The sequence below is a fragment of the Helicoverpa zea genome, chromosome 29 (genome assembly GCF_022581195.2).
Source record: "Helicoverpa zea isolate HzStark_Cry1AcR chromosome 29, ilHelZeax1.1, whole genome shotgun sequence".
Classification (NCBI taxonomy): Eukaryota; Metazoa; Arthropoda; class Insecta; order Lepidoptera; family Noctuidae; genus Helicoverpa; species Helicoverpa zea.
The window spans coordinates 1,796,117-1,818,891 of record NC_061480.1 but is presented as its reverse complement, the minus strand read 5'-3'; the positions used below and the strand labels follow the sequence as shown (position 1 = coordinate 1,818,891).

At 37.1% G+C, this 22,775-nt stretch overlaps 3 protein-coding genes and 2 long non-coding RNA genes across 8 annotated transcripts in view; 3 read left to right on the top strand and 2 right to left on the bottom strand.

Moving 5' to 3' along the window:
• Positions 1 to 22,775, top strand: part of LOC124644336 (probable tyrosyl-DNA phosphodiesterase) — a 48,252-nt gene that overhangs the window by 8,719 nt on the left and 16,758 nt on the right. The window lies entirely within an intron of this gene.
• On the top strand, positions 4,458 to 5,294 carry LOC124644339. Its single transcript, XR_006986048.1, has 2 exons — positions 4,458 to 5,063; positions 5,231 to 5,294. It is a non-coding gene; the product is annotated as an uncharacterized LOC124644339 (long non-coding RNA).
• LOC124644338 (galectin-5-like) lies at positions 8,308 to 10,285 on the bottom strand. Its single transcript, XM_047183647.1, has 3 exons — positions 10,102 to 10,285; positions 9,444 to 9,654; positions 8,308 to 8,526 (listed from the first exon to the last, which is right to left on the bottom strand). The coding sequence occupies exons 1-3, from the start codon at positions 10,167 to 10,169 to the stop codon at positions 8,326 to 8,328; spliced, it is 480 nt and encodes a 159-aa protein (XP_047039603.1). The 5' UTR covers positions 10,170 to 10,285; the 3' UTR covers positions 8,308 to 8,325.
• LOC124644335 lies at positions 12,992 to 18,805 on the top strand. Of its 3 annotated transcripts, none has more exons than XM_047183644.1 (3): positions 12,992 to 13,684; positions 13,793 to 13,933; positions 14,324 to 18,805. In XM_047183644.1, coding segments are annotated over exons 1-3 (498 nt in total). In that variant the 5' UTR covers positions 12,992 to 13,682; the 3' UTR covers positions 14,679 to 18,805. The 3 variants fall into 3 exon arrangements, with proteins under 3 accessions (XP_047039600.1, XP_047039598.1, XP_047039599.1); XM_047183642.1 differs by having other exon boundaries at positions 12,999 to 13,684; XM_047183643.1 differs by having other exon boundaries at positions 12,999 to 13,688.
• On the bottom strand, positions 19,587 to 22,575 carry LOC124644340. Its single transcript, XR_006986049.1, has 2 exons — positions 20,615 to 22,575; positions 19,587 to 20,528 (listed from the first exon to the last, which is right to left on the bottom strand). It is a non-coding gene; the product is annotated as an uncharacterized LOC124644340 (long non-coding RNA).

Here is a 22,775-nt window from a genome sequence, read left to right as displayed (position 1 = left end):
ATCGTGGCGGTAAGTCCCCTCTTTGAGGAGTGGCTCGGGAGGAGTCACGGCGCCCTCACGTACCGCATGACGCAGGTCCTCACCGGACACGGTTGTTTCGGGAGGTACCTGCACCGCATCGGTCGTGAGGAGGCGCCCGGGTGTCACCATTGTGCGGACAGCCCCGAGGACACGGTGGACCACACAGTCCAGGTGTGCCCCGCATGGGAGGGGCACCGCCGGGTCCTCGTCGAGGCTTTGGGCGGCGGCGACCTCTCGCGTCCGGCCCTGGTTCAGGCCATGGTCCGGGGCGAGAGGGAATGAGGCGGAACGCCAGAGAGTTCGCACCTCTCATCCCGGCCGCCGCGCTGGACCAGGTAAACACCATGGGCGCCAGGTGTCGCGAGATGACTCCCGGCCACCGTAGGCGTGGGTCTGTGGACTGTGAGTTCGGGTGGCTCATCGCCCCTCTGTCTACTTAGACGACAGACCCGTGTCGACGGCGCGCGTTGTTCCACGCGCTCCTCAAAGAGATGTCAGCAACCCCAGCGTGGCCCATCAGGGCCAAGGCCTGCCGGGGCTGCGGGTTGTTCGAAAGAGATACCGCGGCCCTGGTACACAAAAGGCCTATGACGGAACACGACGGTTTTTAGTCAGTAAGAGTCTGACACTCCCTCTCCGCTGCTAACCCACAGCGGGAGGGGTCATTTGATGATTTTTAATAATATTATTATTTTTAATTTTTGACGTCGTTAAAAAAAAAAAAAAGTGATCGGCTAGGACAGAGCAAATGAGCGCACAATTTTGAATGTTGCGCTCATTTGGTGAGGACGTTTTTGAGCCGTTGAGTGTGCATGTAGGTTTTTGTATATCAATGTTCGCTAGTCATTTTGTTCTCCATGGGGGTCTTACCTTAAAAGCTGAATCGGTACATTCGATCTCAATTTCGACTGAAGTGCCTGGCGACAGTGGGTTCCCGCCGGCCGACTCTTCGTCCTTAAATTCTTTTTGCGAGCGGCTGTTGCGAACAACCCTACCTTCCTTGAACCTTGGGCATAGGTGGAAGGCGATGTCTTCTGGTTCAATCGTGCTGGATCCGCATAGGAGATTGATTGCGAATCTGTGAAGTTAAGAGGAATCTACATTTGTCGTCTGCGCAGCAAACAACTATGTTGGGGTCAGCTTCCAGTCTAACTGGATGTAACTGTGTTTTTATAAGGACTGCCTATCTGACCTCCTCAAAACAGTTATATACCCCTATATATCATCATCATCATCATCATCATCATCATCATCATCATCATCATCAGCCTATCGCAGTCCACTGCTGGACGTAGGCACCCCTATATATAGATACCCTTTTTTTTATAAGATCGTCAAAAGTCTTCAAATGACCCCTCCCGCTGTGGGTTAGCAGCGGTGAGGGAGTGTCAGACTCTCACTGACTAAAAACCGTCGTGTTCCGTCGTAGGCCTTTTATGTACCAGGGCCGCGGTAACTCTTTCGAATAATCACGCAGCCCCGGTGGTATATAGATACCCCTTGGTAAGATCGGTTCTCAGACTTACTGGCTTCTGACTACCCGTAACGACTGCCAAAGAAGTTCAATGACAGCCGAATGATTTACATAAATAAGCATATAGGTGACAAATAATATAAGTCTTACCTTACGGCATTCGAGGGTATGTTGCCCTTCACCGTTATTTTGATGCCGCTGTAGACACCATCAGGAAATTTAATCAATAATTTCATGGACTGAAAAAAGAAGAGAAAAGTCTTAAGAAACAGATATAATTCGTGGTGGCCTAGTGGGTAAAGAACCAACCTCTCAAGTATGAGTGTGTGTTCGATGCCAGTACCAATGCAACTTTTTTAAGTTTGTATGTACTTTCTAAGTATATCTTGGACACCAATGGCTGATTAAAGGTGAAGGAAAACATCTCGGGGAAACTTGGACTAAATTGTCTGAAATCAGCAACCCGCATTGAGCAAGCGTGGTGATTAATGCTCAATCCTTCTCCGTGTGAGAGGAGGCCGCAGCCCAGCAGTGGGACAGCAAAAAACTTCACATAAACCATCTACTAAATAGTTCGAACAAAGCCTTAACATTTGGTTTGGAGTACTTGAGTTACAAAATTACAACGAAAAGTTTTATTTATTTATTTAAGGTTCCAACAGCTTCTGTGTAGAAAAAGCTTAAAATACAGTTTTTGTTATGACTAGGACTTACACAGTCGCCAATTATAGGTTAACCAACGTTCACAAAATAAATGATAGTATAAAAACTAGAACATGAATGAGTACTTGGGCAATAATAGAAACAACAAATAAATTATACAAACCAAAAAAGAAACGCTCCTTATAATCTATACTAATATTATAAAGCTGAAGAGTTTGTTTGTTTGAACGCGCTAATCTCAGGAACTACTGGTCCGATTTGAAAATTTCTTTCAGTGTTAGATAGCCCATTTATCGAGGAAGGCTATAGGCTACTTTTTATCCCGGTACGGGAAGTAGTTCCCACGGGATGCGGGTGAAACCGCTGGCAGAAGCTAGTTAAAAATAATAAAATAAACTAAACATGTGTCTATCAACTAAACGTGTATCTATAGCACGTAAACTTAGAACAGAATAACAATTATCATAGAAATATCATAGTTTTATACATATAGATGGATTTGTATCTAAAAGTGTCGTAACACAAAAATTCAATTGCTTTATATTATGTCTGCTATCGGTCTGTGATTGAAAAGAAAAAAAACAAACATCCATTATTTTAGCGTTATCTAAAACACGGGCTAATTACTTTTTTTCATTCGTCACGCATATTACGTATCAAGCTAGTTAACTTACAAAACTTTTAATGAGCAATTATACCTGTCTACAATCATGATGAAGGAAATTTATGAGAAAAGTCGCATTAATTCAGCTCCATGCGTTTCTTCATCTGCCTAGCCTTTTGTAAACTCATCATCATCATCTCCCTTTTACCAACTATGTTGGGGTCGGCTTCCAGTCTAACCGGATGCAGCTGAGTACCAGTGCTTTACAAGGAGCGACTGCCTACGTGACCTCCTCAGCCCAGTTACCCGGGCAACCCAATATCCTTTGGTGCTGTTTACTGACACTCGGATGTATATAGTGCTAGATGATAATTTCAGCTTTTAATTATGAATAGTGTTTACCTTTACTTGTGTATGTAGCAGAAATGAGAATGCTGAGATGGATGTGTGATGTTAAAAGAATGGATAAAGTGAGGAATTATTACATTAGAGGCAGTCTGAAAATAGCGCCAGTTACGGAATGGGGCATGTAATGAGGAGGGATGAACAAATAGTGTGCTAAGTATGAATGTAGATGGATGGAGAGGAAGAGGAAGACCTAATAAAAGATGGATGGATTGCCTAAAAGATGACATGAATAGGAAGGGAGTGAGTGTCAGTATGACGAGTGACGAGGAAAGAAGGAAGAGGAAGACATATTGCGCCGACCCCAAATAAAATTGGGAACAGGGCAGGAGGAAGAAAAAGTAGTTTACCTATACTAATATTATAAAGCTGAAGTGGGTTTGTTCGCTTGAAGGCGCAAATCTCAGGAATTAGTGGAACGATTTGAAAAGTTCTTGCAGTGTTCGATAACCCATTTATCGAAGGAGGCTTTAGGATACTTTTTATACTGCAATATACAAATTGTATGCAAAATATATCAAACAATGTTGAAAGTTTCTTCTAACGTACAGATAGACATGTGTTGCTGGGGAGTTTGTTGCGCCACTTCTTCCCAGCAATAACACATAGGAAGTGGTGAAGGGTGGGCGTTTTTGGGGGCTGTCTTTTGTAAATTTCTGACGTTCATAAAGTGCTGTCTTACAGCTAAGTTTGAATAAATGATCTAACTGAAAGAAAAAGGAAAAAACCGGCTAAGTGCGAGTCGGACTCGCGCTCGAAGGGTTCCGTACCAGAGCAAAAATGAGCAAAAAATCACGTTTGTTGTATGGGAGCCCCCCAAAATATTTATTTTATTCTAGTTTTCAGTATTTGTTAAAATGAAAATTTCAGCTCTCTAGCTATCACGGTTCATGAGATACAGCCTGGTGACAGACGGACGGACAGAGGAGCGAAAACAATAGGGTCCCGTTTTACCCTTTGGGTACGGAACCCTAAAAAGAAAGAACACTGAAAGAATTTTTCAAATATGTCGTCGAGGAATGAACCTTACATTATCGATTGCAGCCATGTTTTCCGCTAGCGGCAACTTTTCGAAAAAACTGATTTCACTACACCGCGTCGCTCATGGACAAACAGAAAACTGAATTTGCAGCAAACATGCATTCTATATATATGCGAAATTATCAATCATCTCGGAGTACGGGTCCGTTCAGACAGACCGGCTCGGAGAGCAGAGCAAATTCCTAACACGTTGAAAATTGAAAGAAAGAAAAAAGAAAGAAAATACATTTAATTACGTAATTGAGGACGCATACATAAGTACCTACATAAACAATCAATATAATAAATAAAACAAAAAAGGGCTAAAATAGAAAGAAAACAAACATGAGGGGGTAGTATGCGTCACAACCACGCAATACGGCCCTCGCTCAGCATGATGCTGCGACCCCGTGCGAGACAAAGTCCCAGCGCTGATTTTCAGCGACAGCCGAAACTAACGTTATGGCGTCCAACGGGTGATTATGCGAATATGTGTTAAATAAATTGTGTTTAAATATATATTAAATAAATAGTGTTTCTTTGAAGAATATAATAGAATATAATTAGTTTACTCCATATGATCAAAATACATGTGGTCGCGCCATTAATTATCTATGCCTGTAAACCATAGAGGTCAGTGCTGTAACTTAAACATCTGTCAAAAACTATTTCAGCTACTGAAAATAAAAATGTATTTTTAATGGCGACCGACGCTTTCGTACTTTATTATAAGAGGGTAATATGCTTTACAAAATATTGTATAGTGTGTATGTATCATACGAGATAAGTATCTTGAGCAACGAGTGACTAAGTTTTATCTTATCCCAGTTTGGGATCGTGCGAGGTGTTATAAAATATGCTTTGTCATGACGGTGGGTGAGTAGAAGTTACACGTGGATTGCGAATAGTACGTAGTAAGCAGCATTCAACTTTAATTAAAAAACAACATTTTAGTTAAATTAGGGAATATAAAAAGTAAGGAATAATAATGATTTAATTAAATTTAGAATTAACATTAAAATCGTAATGAATTGATATCACAGGTACATAAAAATATATGAGGACATAACAAAGAACACAGATGAAGGATATTTGGAGCAATATGAGCCGACACAGCCCCTCCTCCAAGATTGCTCAACGATCAGGAGCCACGCTTCTACTACAAGTGTGCCTCCAATGCATCCCACGCCTCAGGAAATCCCTACAAAAAATTGACTACTTAATATTTGAAGTAAGGTTTATTTTTGCATGCGCACTGCTTTTGTCATTGAGAATGCTCGAAGGCGCTCGGTGTGAAATAATAAGAGGAGCAGGTCTTCCGATCGTGTATTTTTTCTTGATGTTTGGCTCCATTTGCATGCTCTTTAATGCTCGCATAGCCGATCGGCTCCGGTCTGTGTGAAAAGAAAAATGCGCGCCGATGATCTCCGACCCGGTCTGTTTGAACGTACCCTTAGGAAAGATGACCGGGGATGCAATAATGCAGGTAGGTCGGGCACCTTCTAGGTCAAAATCGTACGGTGGACACGACCAAAACGATCAGTTATGAGTGAACTAACGAAGCGTTCGGGTTCCTAAGACATCTGTTAACGATTTTTGGTATTACAAAAAACCGGCCAAGTGCGTGTCGGTGCGCACGTAGGGTTCCGTACCATCCAAACTAATATTCTATATGTATTTATGGATATCGAGCAAAAATGAGCAAAAAAATCACGTTCGTCGTATGGGAGCCCCCCGAAATATTTATTTTATTCTAGTTTTCATTTGTCGTTATAGCGGCAACAGAAATACATCGTCTGTGAAAATTTCAACTCTCTAACTATCACGGTTCATGAGACACAGCCTGGTGACAGACGGACGGACGGAGCGACAGGCACAGGAGCGAAAACAATATGGTCCCGTTTTACTCTTTGGGTACGGAACCCTAAAAAAAGGTCGGGTCCAAAGAATTCGCATTAAAGCGAAATCAGTATCGTCGTCCCCCTAATACTCGCATTTTGTCGCGCTACCTTCTTAGGCGATTTTCCGTTATTGCACCTCCGCTAGTCATTTTGTTCTCCATCAATCAATCATACACTTATATATTTTAAAAATTATTAATTCTTTCAAATGAAATTATGAAGTCACGCTGGCTATGTGACTTACCGGTAGCCCGGGTAACTGGGTTAAGGAGGTCAGATAGGCAGTCGCTCCTTGTAAAGCACTGGTACTCAGCTACATCCGGTTAGACTGGAAGCCGACCCCAACATAGTTGGGAAAAGGCTCGAGAGATAATGAACATTGTCGGTTTTTAGAAAATATTGTTTACTAGCTTCTGCCCGCGGCTTTGCCCGCGTAGAGATCAGTTATATCGCGTTTACAAGAGAATTATTCAAAAGTCCGGGATAAAAACTATCTATATTCTTTCTCAAGGTCAACTCTATCTCTGTACCAAAGAACAATGTCAGACGTCCATAGTAACTTAGGCTCAATAAAAATATTTCATGTACAGTGAAAATTCTTACAGTTTTTTGTGTAGTTTAATGTCAGAAGCTTTTCTATGTTTTCCACTTTTGCATTGAACTTCTCAAAACCAAATTATTCAGACATTGTAAATTGGAGGTTATTTATTTTTACAGAGTAAATTAAACAAAAAAATATATAGTAATTGAATAGTTTTATTCGTTTTCACCATACTCATAAACATCATCTTCATTTTCGTTATATTCGTTGTAGTAAAGAACTTTGTGTCCGTGAGAATTTAGTTTTAAAAGTTGATTGGGCCGAAACCTGACATTGTTCTTTTATTAAAATCAGTTCAGTGGTTTAGACGTGAAAGCGTAACAGACAGACAGACAGAGTTACTTTCGCATTTATAATATTAGTAGGGATTATTAGGGATACTAGCAAACCCGGCGAACACCGTTTCGCCACCTGGCTTCGTTTTATGTAACATTTAGTTTTGTGATTAAAAGATAAAGATTTTTTTTGTTTTATATTTCAAAAGGCAATTTTTTTTTATTTCACAATAACAATTAACTTACTAAGAATTAACAATGTTATCAAAGCTATAAAATAACATGTGGAGGCATATCCAGGTATATATGTACCTAGATATTTAAATTAAATTTTACCCATTAACGTCAATACCTATTATTTGCAATTACATGATAATACAAATAGACTTTTTTATGATTTCCCTTCTAGCTCTAAGTATTCGAAATTATTAAAAAACTAGCTTTTGCTCGCGACTTCGTTCGCGTGGAATAGTGGCACCCGGCAAATTTTATAGAAATATAAATAGATGGCGCTATATGTCCGGAATAATTTTTTATTTTTATATTTCTTTGTAATAAAAACTATCCTATGTCCTTTCTCAAGTTCCAGACTATGTCTGTACTAAATACACAAATCAGTCCAATAGTTTAGGCGTGAAGAAAAGACAGACAGACAGAAAGACAGACAGACAGAAAGACAGGCAGACAGAAAGACAGGCAGACAGAAAGACAGACAGACAGAGTTACTTTCACATTTATAATATTAGTTAGGACTAGCCGTTTTCCCGCGGTTTCACCCGCGTGCCGTGGGAGCTACTGCCCGCACCGGGATAAAATATAGCCTATGTTACTCGCACATAATATAGCTTTCTAATGGTGAAAGAATATTTAAAATCGGTCCTTTTTATAATATTAGTATAGATGATAGGTAAAAAAGTCGTGGTGGCCTAGTGGGTAAAGGACCAATCTCTCAAGTATGAGGGCGCGGGTTCGATCCCAGGTCAGGCAAGTACCAATGCAACTTTTCTAAGTCTGTATGTACTTTCTAAGTATATCTTAGACACCATTGGCTGTGTTTCGGATGGCACGTTAAACTGTAGGTCCCGGCTGTCATTGAACATCCTTGGCAGTCGTTACGGGTAGTCAGAAGCCAGTAAGTCTGACACCAGTCTAACCAAGGGGTATCGGGTTGCCCGGATAACTGGGTTGAGGAGGTCAGATAGGCAGTCGCTTCTTGTAAAGCACTGGTACTCAGCTGAATCCGGTTAGACTGGAAGCCGACCCCAACATGATTGGGAAAAAGGCTCGGAGGATGATGATAGGTATTTCTGTAGCCAATAAAAATACAATCAAGAGTGGATAAAAATGCTTTATTGCGGTTTTCAAACATTATTTTTGACAGTAGTCGGAATAGATTCTTCTGGATCTTGGACCTGAGAAGTCTTTGACATATCAACTTCCTCCTTTTTAGGTAGAAGTTCATATGTCGTAATGTTGACATCGCCGTCCACTGTGAGAGCCTTTACCCGGGTGTACGGCACGCGGTGAGCGAAATCGCAGAAGCGTTTACCTTGAACGTTCACCTGTATGGACACAAAAGTAATATGATTAAAGAGTCTGTGAAAGTAAACCACACAATAATCCCCGAGCCATTTTCCCAAACTATGTTGGGGTCGGCTTCCAGTCTAACCGGATGAAGCTGAGTACCAGTGTGCCACAAGGAGCGACTGACCTATCTGACCCCCTCAACCCAGTTACCCGGGCTACCCAATACCCTTGGTTACCCTGTCCCTTGGTTAGACTGGCGTCCGACTTACTGGCTTCTGACTACCCGTGACGACTACCAAGGATGTTCAATGACAGCCGGGACCTACAGTTTAACGTGCCATCCGAAACACAGTCATTGGTGTCTTAAGATATACTTAGAAGCATCACACAATAATATGATTAAACTAATATATGTATAAACAAACTTATATATAAAACATTGTTGAAAGGTTCTTCTAACCCGCAGACAGACATGGTTAGAGAGTTTCTTGCGCCACTTCTTCCCAGCAATAACACGTAGGAAGTGGTGAAGAGTAAGCGTTTTAAGCCCTGACTTTTGTGACTATCTGAAGTTCAGAAATCTTCTATCAGAAGTCGTGGTGGCCTACTGGGCAAAGAACCAACCTCTCAAGTTTGAGGGCGCGGGTTCGATTCCAGGTTAGGCAAGTACCAATGCAACTTTTCTAAGTTTGTATGTAATTTCTAAGTATATCTTGGACACCAATGGCTGATAAAAAGGTGAAGGAAAACATCTTGAGGAAACCTGGACTGTAAAGTCTGAAACCACCAACCCGCATTGAGCAAGCGTGGTGATTAATGCTCAATCCTTTTCCGTGTGAGAGGAGGCCGCAGCCCAGCAGTGGGACGATAAAAAGGCTGTAACAGCAACAGTAACAGAAGTTCAAAAAGTGCTGTTTTGCAGCCTAGTTTGAATATACGATTTTGATTTTACCTTAAAAGCCGATTCGTCACACTCGATTTCCAACTCGAAGGTACCCTTTGAGAATGGCATGCCTCCGAAGGATTCCTCGAGACCCCACTGGTTGTTTTCGAAGCAATTAAGGACCACCGTATTGTTGTTGAACCTCGGGTTCAAGTGGAAGGCAATGTCTTCTCTATCCGTGATGCTGATGCTGGGACCGCATTGAAGATTTATTGAGAATCTGTAAAGAGTTTAAAAGAATCTATCTATAGTCATCATCTGCCTATCTGAACACCGCCTTGTTGGTCTAGCTGTCGCAAGTGCGGCTGCTGAGCACGAGGTCTCGGGTTCGATTCCCGAGTCGGGCCAAAATTGCTCTGAAGACTCACATAGCAGCCCGGAGCCTGGAAGTTGGTGATTGATACACCCGTGTATCGGAGAGCACGTAAATGTCGGTCCTGCGCCTGATCTCTCTCCGGTGGTGTCGGATTGCCGTCCCATCGCGCTATGAGAGTGAAGGAATAGTGAGTGCACCTGTGTCTGCGCAAATGCTTGTGTGCTATGATATGTTCTGCGCAGTTGGCTAATCTCCTTACATGAGAACAGCCGCCGTAGCCGATAATCGTCTAGGAGAAGGAGAACATTGGAACATTGAACATTGGTAGGTGACAAATAATGAAAGACTTACCTTATAGCGTTTGAAGGTATACTGCCCTTTAAAATTATTGTTTTGCCCCCATAAACGCCGTCCGGCATTTTGAGCAAGCATTTCACAGACTGAAAAAAAAAGACTGGATCAATATATTCAGAAACAGATCTTTACAATTATGGTAAAGGTAAATACTGTGAGAAAAGTATCAGTTCGTCAGCATCTGCCGAGCTTTTTCCCAACTATGTTGGGGTCGGCTTCCAGTCTAACCGGATTTAGCTGAGTACCAGTGTGCCATATGGAGCGACTGCCTATCTGATCTCAACCCAGTTACCAGGGCAACCCAATACCCCTAGCTTAGACTGTTGTCACACTTATTGGCTACTGACTATCCGTTACGGCTGCCAAACCTACCGTCCGTTTGTGAAGGTGAAAACATATGTTTCTTAGAAACAGTTGTTCAAAGAAAACTGAAGTTTACTTTGTGTAAGCCTAAATAGAGAAATGAAGGAACTTACTGGATCGACAGCGGGCATATTTTAAAGATATTTTATTTTACATTGGCGATATTAAAAAAAAAAGGCTTAAGTATTTCACAGCACTGTGCGTCGCTCACCACAGACAGACCACTGAATTGGAAATAAACGTGTATTCTATATATATGCGAAATTATCTATCATACACTGATAAATGTGTAAAATACGGACTCGAATGATCTAGAAAATACGGTACCTTTTTTGAAGGGAAATTATCAAGTGACTCCTTCCGCTGTGGGTTAGCAGCGTGAGAAAGTGTCAGACTCTTACTGACTAGAACCCATCATGTTCCTTCGTAGGCCTTTTGTGTACCAGGGCAGCGGTAACTCTTTCGAACAATCCCGCAGCCCAAAATACGGTACATAAGGTAGACTGGCAGAGAACGCCTAAGGCGTTATGACCGCCGTTGTACATTGTGCAAAAAGTATGTATAAATGAATAAAAAATTTGAAAGACATTTTCTTCGTTCAAATGAAATTATCTAAATGTAAAAATTGAAGTCGTAGTGGCCTAGTGGGTAAAGGTCTCTAATAATCCAATCTCTCATGTATAAGTTCGATTCCAGGTCAGGCAAGTACCAATGCAACTTTTCTAAGTTTGTATGTACTTTCTTAATATATTTTGGACACCAACGACTGTGTTTTGTAGAGCACGATAAACTGTAGGTGCCGGCTGTCATTGAACATCTTTGGCAGTCGTTACGGGTAGACCGAAGCCAGTAAGTCCTACAATCCGTCTGACCTAAGGGTGTTGGGTTGCCCGGGTAACTAAGTTGAGGAAGTCAGACAGGCGGTCGCTCCTTGTAAAATACTGGTACTCAGCTACATCCGGTTAGACTAGACGCCAGTAGGATATTATTGGGCATTCTAATCCACCTTCCGTTCCTACGGCTCACTCCGTTCGCCTCCGTCGCTCTCGGTGGATTAGAATGCCCAATAATATAAATGGATTACCTTGTTCGATCAGCAAACGGATTGGGCGCCATTCCACTATTTCAGTTCACACACACTTTACTTACACGTTAACAAACAAGGTATTTCGCTGTATGAACCGCTAGCCTAAAATTCAGGACAGATTGTCTCATGTCTCTCCACAAAGTAAGAGATTGTGCATCGCTACAGGTTACACATACTCCGTTTTCTGTGACCAGATTGGCTCGAGGACATCTGAACTTTAGGATACCGTATATATTAAACTAAAATTTGGGACAGATTGTCTCATGTCTCTCCACAAAAATAAGAAATAGCGTATACTCATAGGCACACACACATTCTATTTTCTGTGACCAGATTGGCTCAAGAACATCCAAATTTTAATTTAATTCATTCATACAGACGACACACACTTTACTTACACGTTAACAAATAAGGTATTTCGCTGTATGAATCGCTAGCCTAAAATTCAGGACAGATTGTCTCATGTCTCTCCACAAAGTTAGAGATTGTGCATCACTACAGGTTACACATACTCCGTTTTCTGTGACCAGATTGGCTCGAGGACATCTGAACTTTAGGATACCGTATATATTAAACTAAAATTTGGGACAGATTGTCTCATGTCTCTCCACAAAAATAAGAAATAGCGTATACTCATAGGCACACACACATTCTATTTTCTGTGACCAGATTGGCTCAAGGACATCCAAATTTTAATTTAATTCATTCATACAGACGACACACACTTCACACTTTAAGAAATAAGACATAATGGCCATCTGAACTCTGAGCGTTGAAATAGATTATGGTGCTTTTACACTTGCCGCCGACAAAACGGTACATGAGCCATTCGACGCGACGGCGCGGCGGGGCGGTCAGCCGGTGCGACGTACTATATCATAAACCGCTTGTCGATGAAGTCGGAAACGATTTTATTATGCAGTCGATGAGTAAGTGTAAATGGGCTCTTAACATCTGCAAAACTGCAGAATTGGATTATGAAATAACTTGCAGTGTAAGAACTTTATAGCATGCGGTGTGAGTGTGGGTAATTTCCATAAATATGTTAAGCAATCATATTACAAGAAAGAGGACCGCTGTGTATGTTGCGGCTATAATTCAAATTAGTATTTTATTAGAATTCTCCATGATCAAAAAAAATTTAATTGACACTTATATGGATTATGTCTGAAATAAATGGTTAATAATAATAATAACCAGTTGTCAGTTCTAGTTAAGGAATTGTTTATAAGATATTCTTAATCATATCATTACCTATTGAATTGAATAGCGTTTTTTTTATTCGAATTCCAATTACATGAATTTAATGTTTTATAAAAAATGTTCTAGTAGTTTGATTTGATTATTTTATTTCAATTTTAAGTTAAGCTGTAGCATTATTGTTATCAAAATTTTTGACGTGAATTTCATTTCATAATTTCATATTATGAAATGTTTAAAAAAAAAAATGTTCTAGTAGTTTGGTTATTTTATTTTAATTTTGAGTTATACTACAACATGGTTGTAAACTAAATTTTTAACGCGACTTTCGTTACATGAAATGTTTTATAAAAATTAGTAGTTATTTTATTTTAATTTTGAGTTAAACTACAAAATTGTTGTAAACTAAATTTTTACCGCGACTTTCGTTACATGAAATGTTTTATTAAAAAGTTCTAGCAGGGGGTTACTTTACACCAATTTTGAGGATAATTGTAATATTTTTTTTTTGAAATATTCGTATAATGTCATATGAAGTTTTATATTAGCGTTTATTAAACAAACAAACTTACATAATTTTATTATCATACCTATAATGATTAGCGACAGCCAGGTAAGTAGCTATCGGTTCCACCTTTGTCGGCGTTGGTGGTTTTATATTTCATTTCTCACGATAAAATTGCAATTTGACAGTATTGGTATGCAAGCAATACGATTTAATTGGACGTAAGTGACATAAATTGGTAATACAACTGTAATACATATTATTTAAGGATTAATTTTGTGATTAGGTAAATTTTGCTGAAATTGTATTTTTTTATGAATATAAACCGATGGATTGTATCCAAAAATTACATTTGCTCCAGTATTTCCAAGTGCTCATCGCTGTCTACCTTACGTTATAATTACGTGAATCTCTCTTCATAAAATGTAAGTAAGTACTACTCAAAATTAATTTAATTAAGAAGGTTAGATATTTCAGTGCGTTCTTTACATCATAATTGTTTTATAAAAAATAACCTTTGTGTTCGATTGCAGGTCTGACTCCGAAGTTGAATACCAGTCGCTGCCGGGGTGCTCAGCAGTAACCGAGGCTTCGAAAAACGTGCAGCCGAAGAAAAAGGCATCGAAGCGCAAATCTTCTGGGAGCGGCACCACGCCTTCGGAATCAACATCAAGGTAATTTTTGACTTTATTACTTACTTGTCGTGTATGTTATGTCCATTAGAGTTTTATTCACAAATCGAAACTAAACTCTAGTTCAGTAACGCAGAGAGCACTATCATAAATGTTAGATACGATATCTTTCATACATCACGTTTAGTTGGTCATATTTAGGAATTTCTTCTGTATCGTGGGTGCGTTTACAGACATAAATCTCACATGCACACACACACCTAGACCCCGAACAACTATCTGTAGATTATACAAATATTTGTTCCGTGCGGGAATCGAACCGCGACACGCAATGCAGCAGTCGATCGCTCGACCACTGCGCCAACCGTGCCGTCAACTTTGAAGGTATTATTATCGTAATAATTATAAATAAAATGTTTTATTTTGTTTCAGTAAATACAAACATCACAGCTCGGACCTCTTCGGTCTAGAGAACGACAAGCTTCTCCCAGCGACATCGTGCGGAGACCTTGGATCGTCCCTCGTCAGCCGCGTCGCCAACGGGAAAGTTCGGCGGACAGCTGACCTAACGGGGGACTTCTACGTAGAGGTGAAGGTGTACCATAAGGCTGACGCCGCTTCCACTCCTAGAGAGGATCGGTGGAAGAAGGCGTCGGTTGCACTGAAACTGCAACTTAATAGAGGCTCCTCGACGTGGGACGCCTTACAAATATTTATGAGACGGGCTCATGAGCTGTTTGATAACTCGGAGCCCATCTTTTATAGTGATAATATTAATATAAAATAATTTTTTATATTAATATTATCATTGAAAATTTAATGAATTTAATTTTTTTTTATATTTAAATTGTAATTGAAAATGTCATTTTCACACATTTTTTATATTTAATTATAGTTTCGACACCAGTCTCTTACATCATAGTCCCTATTGTGTATACCTAATGTGTTTTGGATATATTGCTTTTTACCTAAATAAATAATTTCTTTCTACTTATACTTAACTTATACTTTATTTTTGTACCTTTTGCTGTCTTATATTAACACATAGCAGCATCTTCAGTAATTTATAGCTTGTTCTAACTTTAAAGTACAAGGTAATTAGCATAATAATAAAATGCCTTTCTGTACTGTTTGTAACACATCTGTTGAGCGCAATCACTGGGTAGGTCATTTACGCAGTAACGATCATAAAAATAAAAATATTTCACATTTTTGCGAAGGCGTTGAAATTATACATTCTGCATTTCGTAATCGTATAGCTTCTTATAGAATTACCGATTCGTTTGAAAATTGTTCTTTAGAATCATTTTTAAATAATATTCAGGATAAAATTCAAATGTTAATAGATATGTCTCTTAAAGAACATACTTGTTTGAAAGTAAACTTTGAATATTTTGCTTTGTTTTTATTGGTTAAAAACGAGTCTCAGGAGATGAAATCATTTTGTACGAAAAATTTCAGTCTTTATCAGAATTATGATTATGTCACTTTGATATCTCAAGTTGAAAATACTTTAAAGAAAAAGATTGAAGAATTCCAAGACCGTGATAGTGGTTGGACTTTATTAAGTAGTTCTCATTTGGAAATTAACATTAACAAATATCAACCTTTGCGCGGCTCCGGTTTTATTGAGTTACCGGCAGCAATTAAATCAAAAAGAGCGTGTGTTAATATTCATAATAATGACGAATATTGCTTTTTGTGGTCAGTAGTTGCTGCTTTATATCCAGCTAAATCTCATCCTGAAAGAGTTTTATCGTACCCACATTTCAGAAACGTGTTAAACATAGAAGGTTTGTCTTTCCCATTGAGTTTCTCTGACATAGCGCAGTTTGAAGTAAATAACCCCGAAATTTGTATTTATATTTATGGTTTAAAAAATAATACCGTGGTAGGACCGCTTTACAAACCAAAATCCTTGAATAATAAAAAGGTGATCCATTTACTTTATTTACAAAATGACAATCTGTCACATTACTGCCTCATTAAAGATTTACCGCGACTTGTTAAGAATCAAATAACGAAACATCACAGTAAATTGTACTTTTGTGAGGAATGTTTAATGTTTTTTGATTCATGTGATGATCTTAGTTCGCACAGTTGTGGAGGAATTGCCACTGTGCTGCCTCCAAAGGGCTCATTCATACAGTTTGAAAATTATAATAGAAAGCAAACTGTTCCATTTGTTATATACGCTGACTTTGAAACAATGCTGGAAAGGTACCAATCTTGTGACCCTGATCCAACAACTGCGAGTACTGTAACACGTCAGCGACATGTACCTATAGCCTTCGCATATCATATAACGTGCACATTAGCTGACAGCCATAATCGTTACGTTTCGTATCGCGGTTTGGATTGTGTATCTAAATTTGTTAAATCTATTTATAACGATGCACAAAAAATTTATGGTATTTTAAAAAGTAACGTTCCTATTATTTTTACTGATGATCATGCTCATGACTTTGAAAATGCAGCAACATGTCATATTTGTGAGCACTTTTTGTTCGGTGACAAAGTCCGTGATCATTGTCACTTGACTGGTAAATATCGCGGCGCAGCTCATAGTTATTGTAACATACAATACAAAGTACCATCATTTATACCAGTATTTTTTCATAATTTATCTGGTTATGACTGTCACCTTTTTATAAAAGAATTAGGAGAAGCTCCAGGATCTCTTAAAGTGATACCTAAAACGAAAGAAAACTATATTTCTTTTACAAAATTTATTCCGATTTCCCCTAAGGAAAGCATTCAGGTTCGGTTTGTAGATTCTTTCAAATTTTTGGGAACTAGCTTAGAAAAGTTAACTAGTACAATGAAAATACAAGAATTTCAACAGTTAAAATCACATTTTCCTATTGAAACACAATTCAGTTTGTTAACCCGAAAAGGAGTGTATCCATATGACTATATGTCTCAATGGGAACGTTATGAAGATACATGTTTGCCATCTAAAAATCATTTTTATAACTCTTTGACTAATGAATTAATTTCCGACGAAGACTATGAACATGCTCAATCTGTTTGGTCAGTATTTAATATTCAAAATATGGGTATGTACACAGATTTATATCTTAAAACGGACGTTCTATTGCTAACAGATATATTTGAAAGTTTTAGAAAAACTTGTAAACGATATTATAATCTCGATCCTGCATTTTATCTTACAGCACCAAGCCTATCGTTTGATGCAATGCTTTTGAAAACAGGAGTTAAATTAGAATTAATTAGTGATGTTGAAATTTTTAGAATGATACAAAAAGGTATCCGCGGAGGTGTTTGTATGTGTTCCAGAAGACATGCCAAAGCTAATAATAAATATTTGGATTCTTATGATACGTCCAGTCCAAATTCATTCATTATTTATTTAGACTGTAACAATCTATACGGGTATAGCATGTGTCAGGCACTACCCTATTCCGATTTCAGATTTATGAACAGAAAAGAAATAGATGATTTACAATTGAATTTAACAAATATTAGTGATACCGCGGAAAAAGGTTATATTCTTGAAGTTGATTTAATGTACCCTAGGCATTTGCACATTGATCACAATGACTTCCCATTCTGTCCTGAAAAATGCTTACCACCTGGCGGTAATAATAAAAAACTAATACCAAATTTGTATGATAAATACCAGTACGTTATTCATTACGCACATTTAAAAAAATGTCTACAGCACGGTTTAGTGTTGAAAAAAATCCATCGAGCTATAGAATTTAAACAAAGTTGTTTTTTAAAGCAATATATTGATCTTAACACCCAGCTACGTCAGAAAGCAGAGTCGACCTTCGAACAAGATTTTTTTAAATTACTAAACAATAGTATTTTTGGGAAGACGCTGGAAAATAATGAACAAAGAATAGATGTAAAATTAGTAAACAAGTGGTGTGATTCGAACAATAAAACAAAAAAGACAACTTGTGCTGAGAAATTAATAGCCAGCCCTTATTTTCATAGCGCGTCTGTCTTTTCTGATAATTTAGTAGCAATCCAAATGAAGCCTTCGCGTGTTATTCTAAACAAACCAATATATATAGGGTTTGCTGTATTAGAATTGTCTAAGAGTCACATGTACGATTTCCACTATTCCACTATAAAGCCTTTTTATGGTAACCGAATTCAATTGTGCTACACTGACACAGACAGTCTGGTTTATAAAGTTGAAACGAATGACATTTATAAAGATTTCAAGATGCATTTCCTAAAATACTTAGATACCAGCAACTATGATTCGAATAACGAATTTGAGTTACCAATTATTAATAAAAAGATTCCAGGGCTATTTAAGGACGAAATGGGTGGTAAAATCATTAAAGAGTTCGTTGGACTGCGCTCAAAGCTTTATTGTATTAAAACGTTAGATAAAACTATAAAGAAGGCAAAAGGTACTAAAAAATGTATTACGAAGCAGTTTAAAATGACCGATTATAAAAGTGTTTTGTACAACTGCAATGTCATTCGCAAAAAAAATATTTTGTTTAGGTCAATAAAACATGAAATATTCACACAAAATGTAAATAAAGTGGCACTTTCAAGCAATGATGACAAACGATTGCTATTATTTGATAAAGTGTCAACTTTAGCCTGGGGAAATGCAACTATTTTTATGTAATGTGTAATAAATAGGTATTTTTCAATCCATTTTTACCTTGTAACTTCATTAATGTTGCAAAATATATGTAATTAGCTACCTAAACTTAATCAATGACTATAACTCCATACCTACTATCTATGATGTAAGTACCTACCTAGGTACATGGTAAAAAAATATGTAATTTTGAATGACTGGTGTCCTAAATAGGCATAAGCTTTTTGTAATCCATAATTGTAAGGACTAATATTAGTTTGTAAGAATTATGTATACTAACCAAAATATTTTTATAAATAAATATATTATGTTAATTATATCTGTGTTTTAATTCCTGATTGCACTCGCAAGTTGCAAAGGTATAAAGAAGTCTGTTGTAAAAAAATTAAATAGTCTTGATTATGAAAACGTATAATTGTCATGTTATCCGCAAAAAAATGTGTTGTTTAAATCAATAAAACATGAAATATTTACACAAAGTATAAATAAAATAGCACTGTCAAGTAATGATGATAAACGGATGCTAAATATTAATATTATATATTTTTAAAATATTATGTAAAACATACAATAATATATTTTATTTCCATTCCTGATGTCAAATATTTTCAAAACAAGTGCTCGAAGCATACAAGATCAGACTTGTGAAAACATTAGTTTCATGTTCATTCCTGTCTATTGCGCTTACACGTATCTGATGTTAAATATGACACCACACAGGTGCGCTCGTATAAAGTATACAGGTTTAAACTTGTTAAAACATGACATTGTTTTTTTTTACGGATTAGTTCCGTCAATGTAACTCCTCATCCATACCAGTTCTCGCAATACATTCCTCTCGTACTTTCATTCTTCATACTGTGCCTTTCTTACATCCTTTCCATATTTTTTTTTTTTTAATTTTTTTGCCTTACTAACTTTAAATTAGCTACAGTAAAATATTTTTGTTTCAAATTATGGTTTTTAATCATTGTTTTTATTTAATATATTTTATGACCATATTAGCGTATATTTATGAATTAAAAAACTGTAAATACAATTTTCCTATAGCTAATTTAAATACCAATGATTAATTATAATAGAAAATGAAACATAATATAAATTTAAAATTTATCCTGTTTATTTAAATATATAACAGTAACTTATAATATTATATGTACATTGATAAACTACAAACTATTCTAGATAAAGTTTAAACATTATATATTTTTACAACATTACTATAAAATTAACTTTATAACTGCGCAAATATAATATTACCAGAATCAACTACAATACTACTACACAGCTAATTATGGCTAGGTACAATTATTTTTATAAACTTAGATTAAAATGTGATTTCCTTATATATTTAATATAATGATTACAATTAAACATGTGATGTGTAGACAAAATAATAGAAATATCCTAATGTTAATAACTAAAATCTACCTATATTATTCACATGCAACATATTTACATACATACAAATAATCATACTTAATTATAACTATAGTTTTCACAAAGTTTCCTTACATATATATAAAGATTACAATTAAACATGTGATGTGTGTAGACAAAATAATATAAATATCCTAAAGTTAATAACTAAAATCTACCTATATTATTCACATGCAACATATTTACATACATATCTACAAATAATCATACTTAACTTATAACTTATAACTATAGTCTTCACAAAGTTTTTTGGATATTTTATTTATTAATGCCTGTGTCTCGTCCATTATATAGTCCACAGGCTCAGTCACAACGTATTGCGCACTCATCACTAGCACTTCTCCGTCAGGGGTTGCAGGTTTTTGTTGTTCATTAATGTCCAACACTTGTACTTGAATGAGCCGTACTCCTTTTTTCTTCTCATTGTTGATGACGAACGATTGGTACACTGGAGTCTGCTTTTGCTTTTGACGTCTCACTCTAGGCTTCTTACTCGCACGAGGTTGTGGCTCTGGTGTATGCCAGCTCAAACTTGGAGTAGGAAAACCTTGAGCGTATTGTGAGAAACGAATGTCAGGAGAATCACACATTATTGATGATCTGAAACAGATAAAACAATAAGTAAGTTTTAAATCAAAATGAGTAATACAGATATACTGATAGAAAGATATAGGGTCAATACTTACAATGTTTTATTTTTTGATGAGATGTTACCACTTCGACAACGGACAGCGCAATGACGAAGGAAGTGAAATAGTTTAATGTAACAGTACTCAATAAAGACTCGTATGCTTTGAATCAATGTCATGTTTTAACAAGTTTAAACCTGTATTCTTTATACGAGTGCACCTGTGTGGTGTCATATTTAGCACCAGACACGTGTAAGTGCAATAGACAGGAATGAACATGAAACGAATGTTTTTCATAATATAAGTATGTATAATGGTATTTTATGACACATTATTAACAATCCACTTCATCATTTCCAAACTTTTTGCTGAATAAATTAAACACAGACATGTTATTATCAAAATACCATTTTCTTATACACACAGCATTATTTAATGCACAGTTAATTCTATGATGCACACAGTTAAAGTCTCTTTTATTTTTTAAAAACATTCTTTTTAATGTTGAAAGATTAGGACATCCCTTTTCACCAAGATCAATCACTTTACAGTTCGTGCATAATTCTTGAATCCACTGTATTTTTTCCAAACCCTTGGTCATTATTTTCTTATTCTCGAGATATAATACTACGATGCGTTGAAATTCTTTATAATCGATGTAGCCCTCACTCCAGTAAATTCCTCGATTTCTTTCTATCCATCTCACTTGCTTCTTTTCTTCTTTAGACAAATAATGAAACGGATATGGTGGTTTTACTAAGAATGTTTGGGTAAGTTCCTGACTTACAATGGCCACTTCCTTCACGATAAAATTATTTTGATTATCTTTAAATCCTTGGAGATCAACTATGATGGTATCTGCGTTCATGATATCTTCTTTACGATGTTACTTAATGGCTTGTATTCAACAATGCAGTCATTCAGAATGAGACAATAAGCTGCAGTTTGATCTGGTAGTTCCGAATCACTCTCAATTTCTACTCTTACATCTACGACAGGACCCGCCTTTAGATTATCTGCTTGTCTAGAGCAATCGACTACAAACAGCGGTGCTAAATCTTTAAACTGTTTCTCACTTAACAAGGGTTCTGGACGGCGTCCGTAATACGACTGTTGAAATCTGACGTATTGCTCATATAATAATGCAATTCTGTTATTAGCGAAGTTCACATTAAGACTTTCATATGGAAAATAAGTTGAATTTAGGTACACTTTTACGTCACGAACATTGCAGTGATCGAATTGAGACATGTCAGAACTTGCACTATTTTTCCTATTTGTCTGTAAGCCTATAATGACGTATCTTGGTTTTTCAATTTGAGATGCAGTTTTGATAGACCACGTATGCTTTGTAGTTTTAGGTAAAGCTGGATATTCGTAGAGATCCCAATTTCTGTAAATCATCTGAAGCGGACGATCTTTTTCTAACAGTTTTAGCAAAGAAATTTTTTCTTTATCTGATACTTTAACATGTGGTACGCGCCATATGATTTTGTTGATGTGAACGTCATCCACTACTTCGCCGGTGCTAAGTTTTACAGCGTTCAAATTAGTGTTACTTCGTAACAGTACCAGTTCGTGTCTACTATTTATGATGACTTTTTTAAAATCTTCAGCGAAACCGAGGATATTGCGAAGTGGGATAGAAGCAGAAAAACTTCCTCCATGATTATTTTTTATTCCATCGATATTCCAACCCCAGGCGTTAGACATCTTTGATTCGCCCTCATTCATTGATATTAACGATTTTATGGTTGTAGTTATACCAGCATTTTTTATTTTATCTATCTCTACTCCATTTAGCTCATACCTAATATCTTGAAATAAGTAAAGTAGAGCATTGTTGGTGAAATGGACACTAGTAGCTTTGTCTTTCGTATCCTTCTTGCTAACTATAACGGTTCCTTCCAAATATAAAGTGCTAGCTGATGGTAATATGTACAGGTCCTGTTGATTGATAGGTATACGTATTTCATCATTTCTATTAAAACTTGTTACGTAGGGTTTGTAAGAATGAAATTCAATTCCTTCTACTGCAGTGTCGTAAGTCGGAGTGGATAAAACGTCTAATATATTCATTTTAGTAATCCGATTGCTTTAAGGAATGCCTTATTATCTTTAGTTAATTTTATTTTCTTCTTAGAGCGTGGTCTTGTATGGTGAGTAGCTCGAGTAGAACTGATATTTTTAACTTGTTGAGGTACATATTTATTGTAGT

What these genes read in the sequence shown, in the direction of transcription:
- LOC124644338 (XM_047183647.1), bottom strand. Translation starts at nt 10,169, where the DNA reads ATGCCGGACGGCGTTTATGGGGGCAAAACAATAATTTTAAAGGGCAGT. An exon ending in ATACCTTCAAACGCTATAAG is followed by an intron (nt 9,655 to 10,101) that starts GTAAGTCTTTCA and finishes AACTCTTTACAG; the next exon opens with ATTCTCAATAAATCTTCAAT. An exon ending in GTGACGAATCGGCTTTTAAG is followed by an intron (nt 8,527 to 9,443) that starts GTAAAATCAAAA and finishes GTGTCCATACAG; the next exon opens with GTGAACGTTCAAGGTAAACG.
- LOC124644335 (XM_047183642.1), top strand. Translation starts at nt 15,006, where the DNA reads ATGCCTTTCTGTACTGTTTGTAACACATCTGTTGAGCGCAATCACTGG.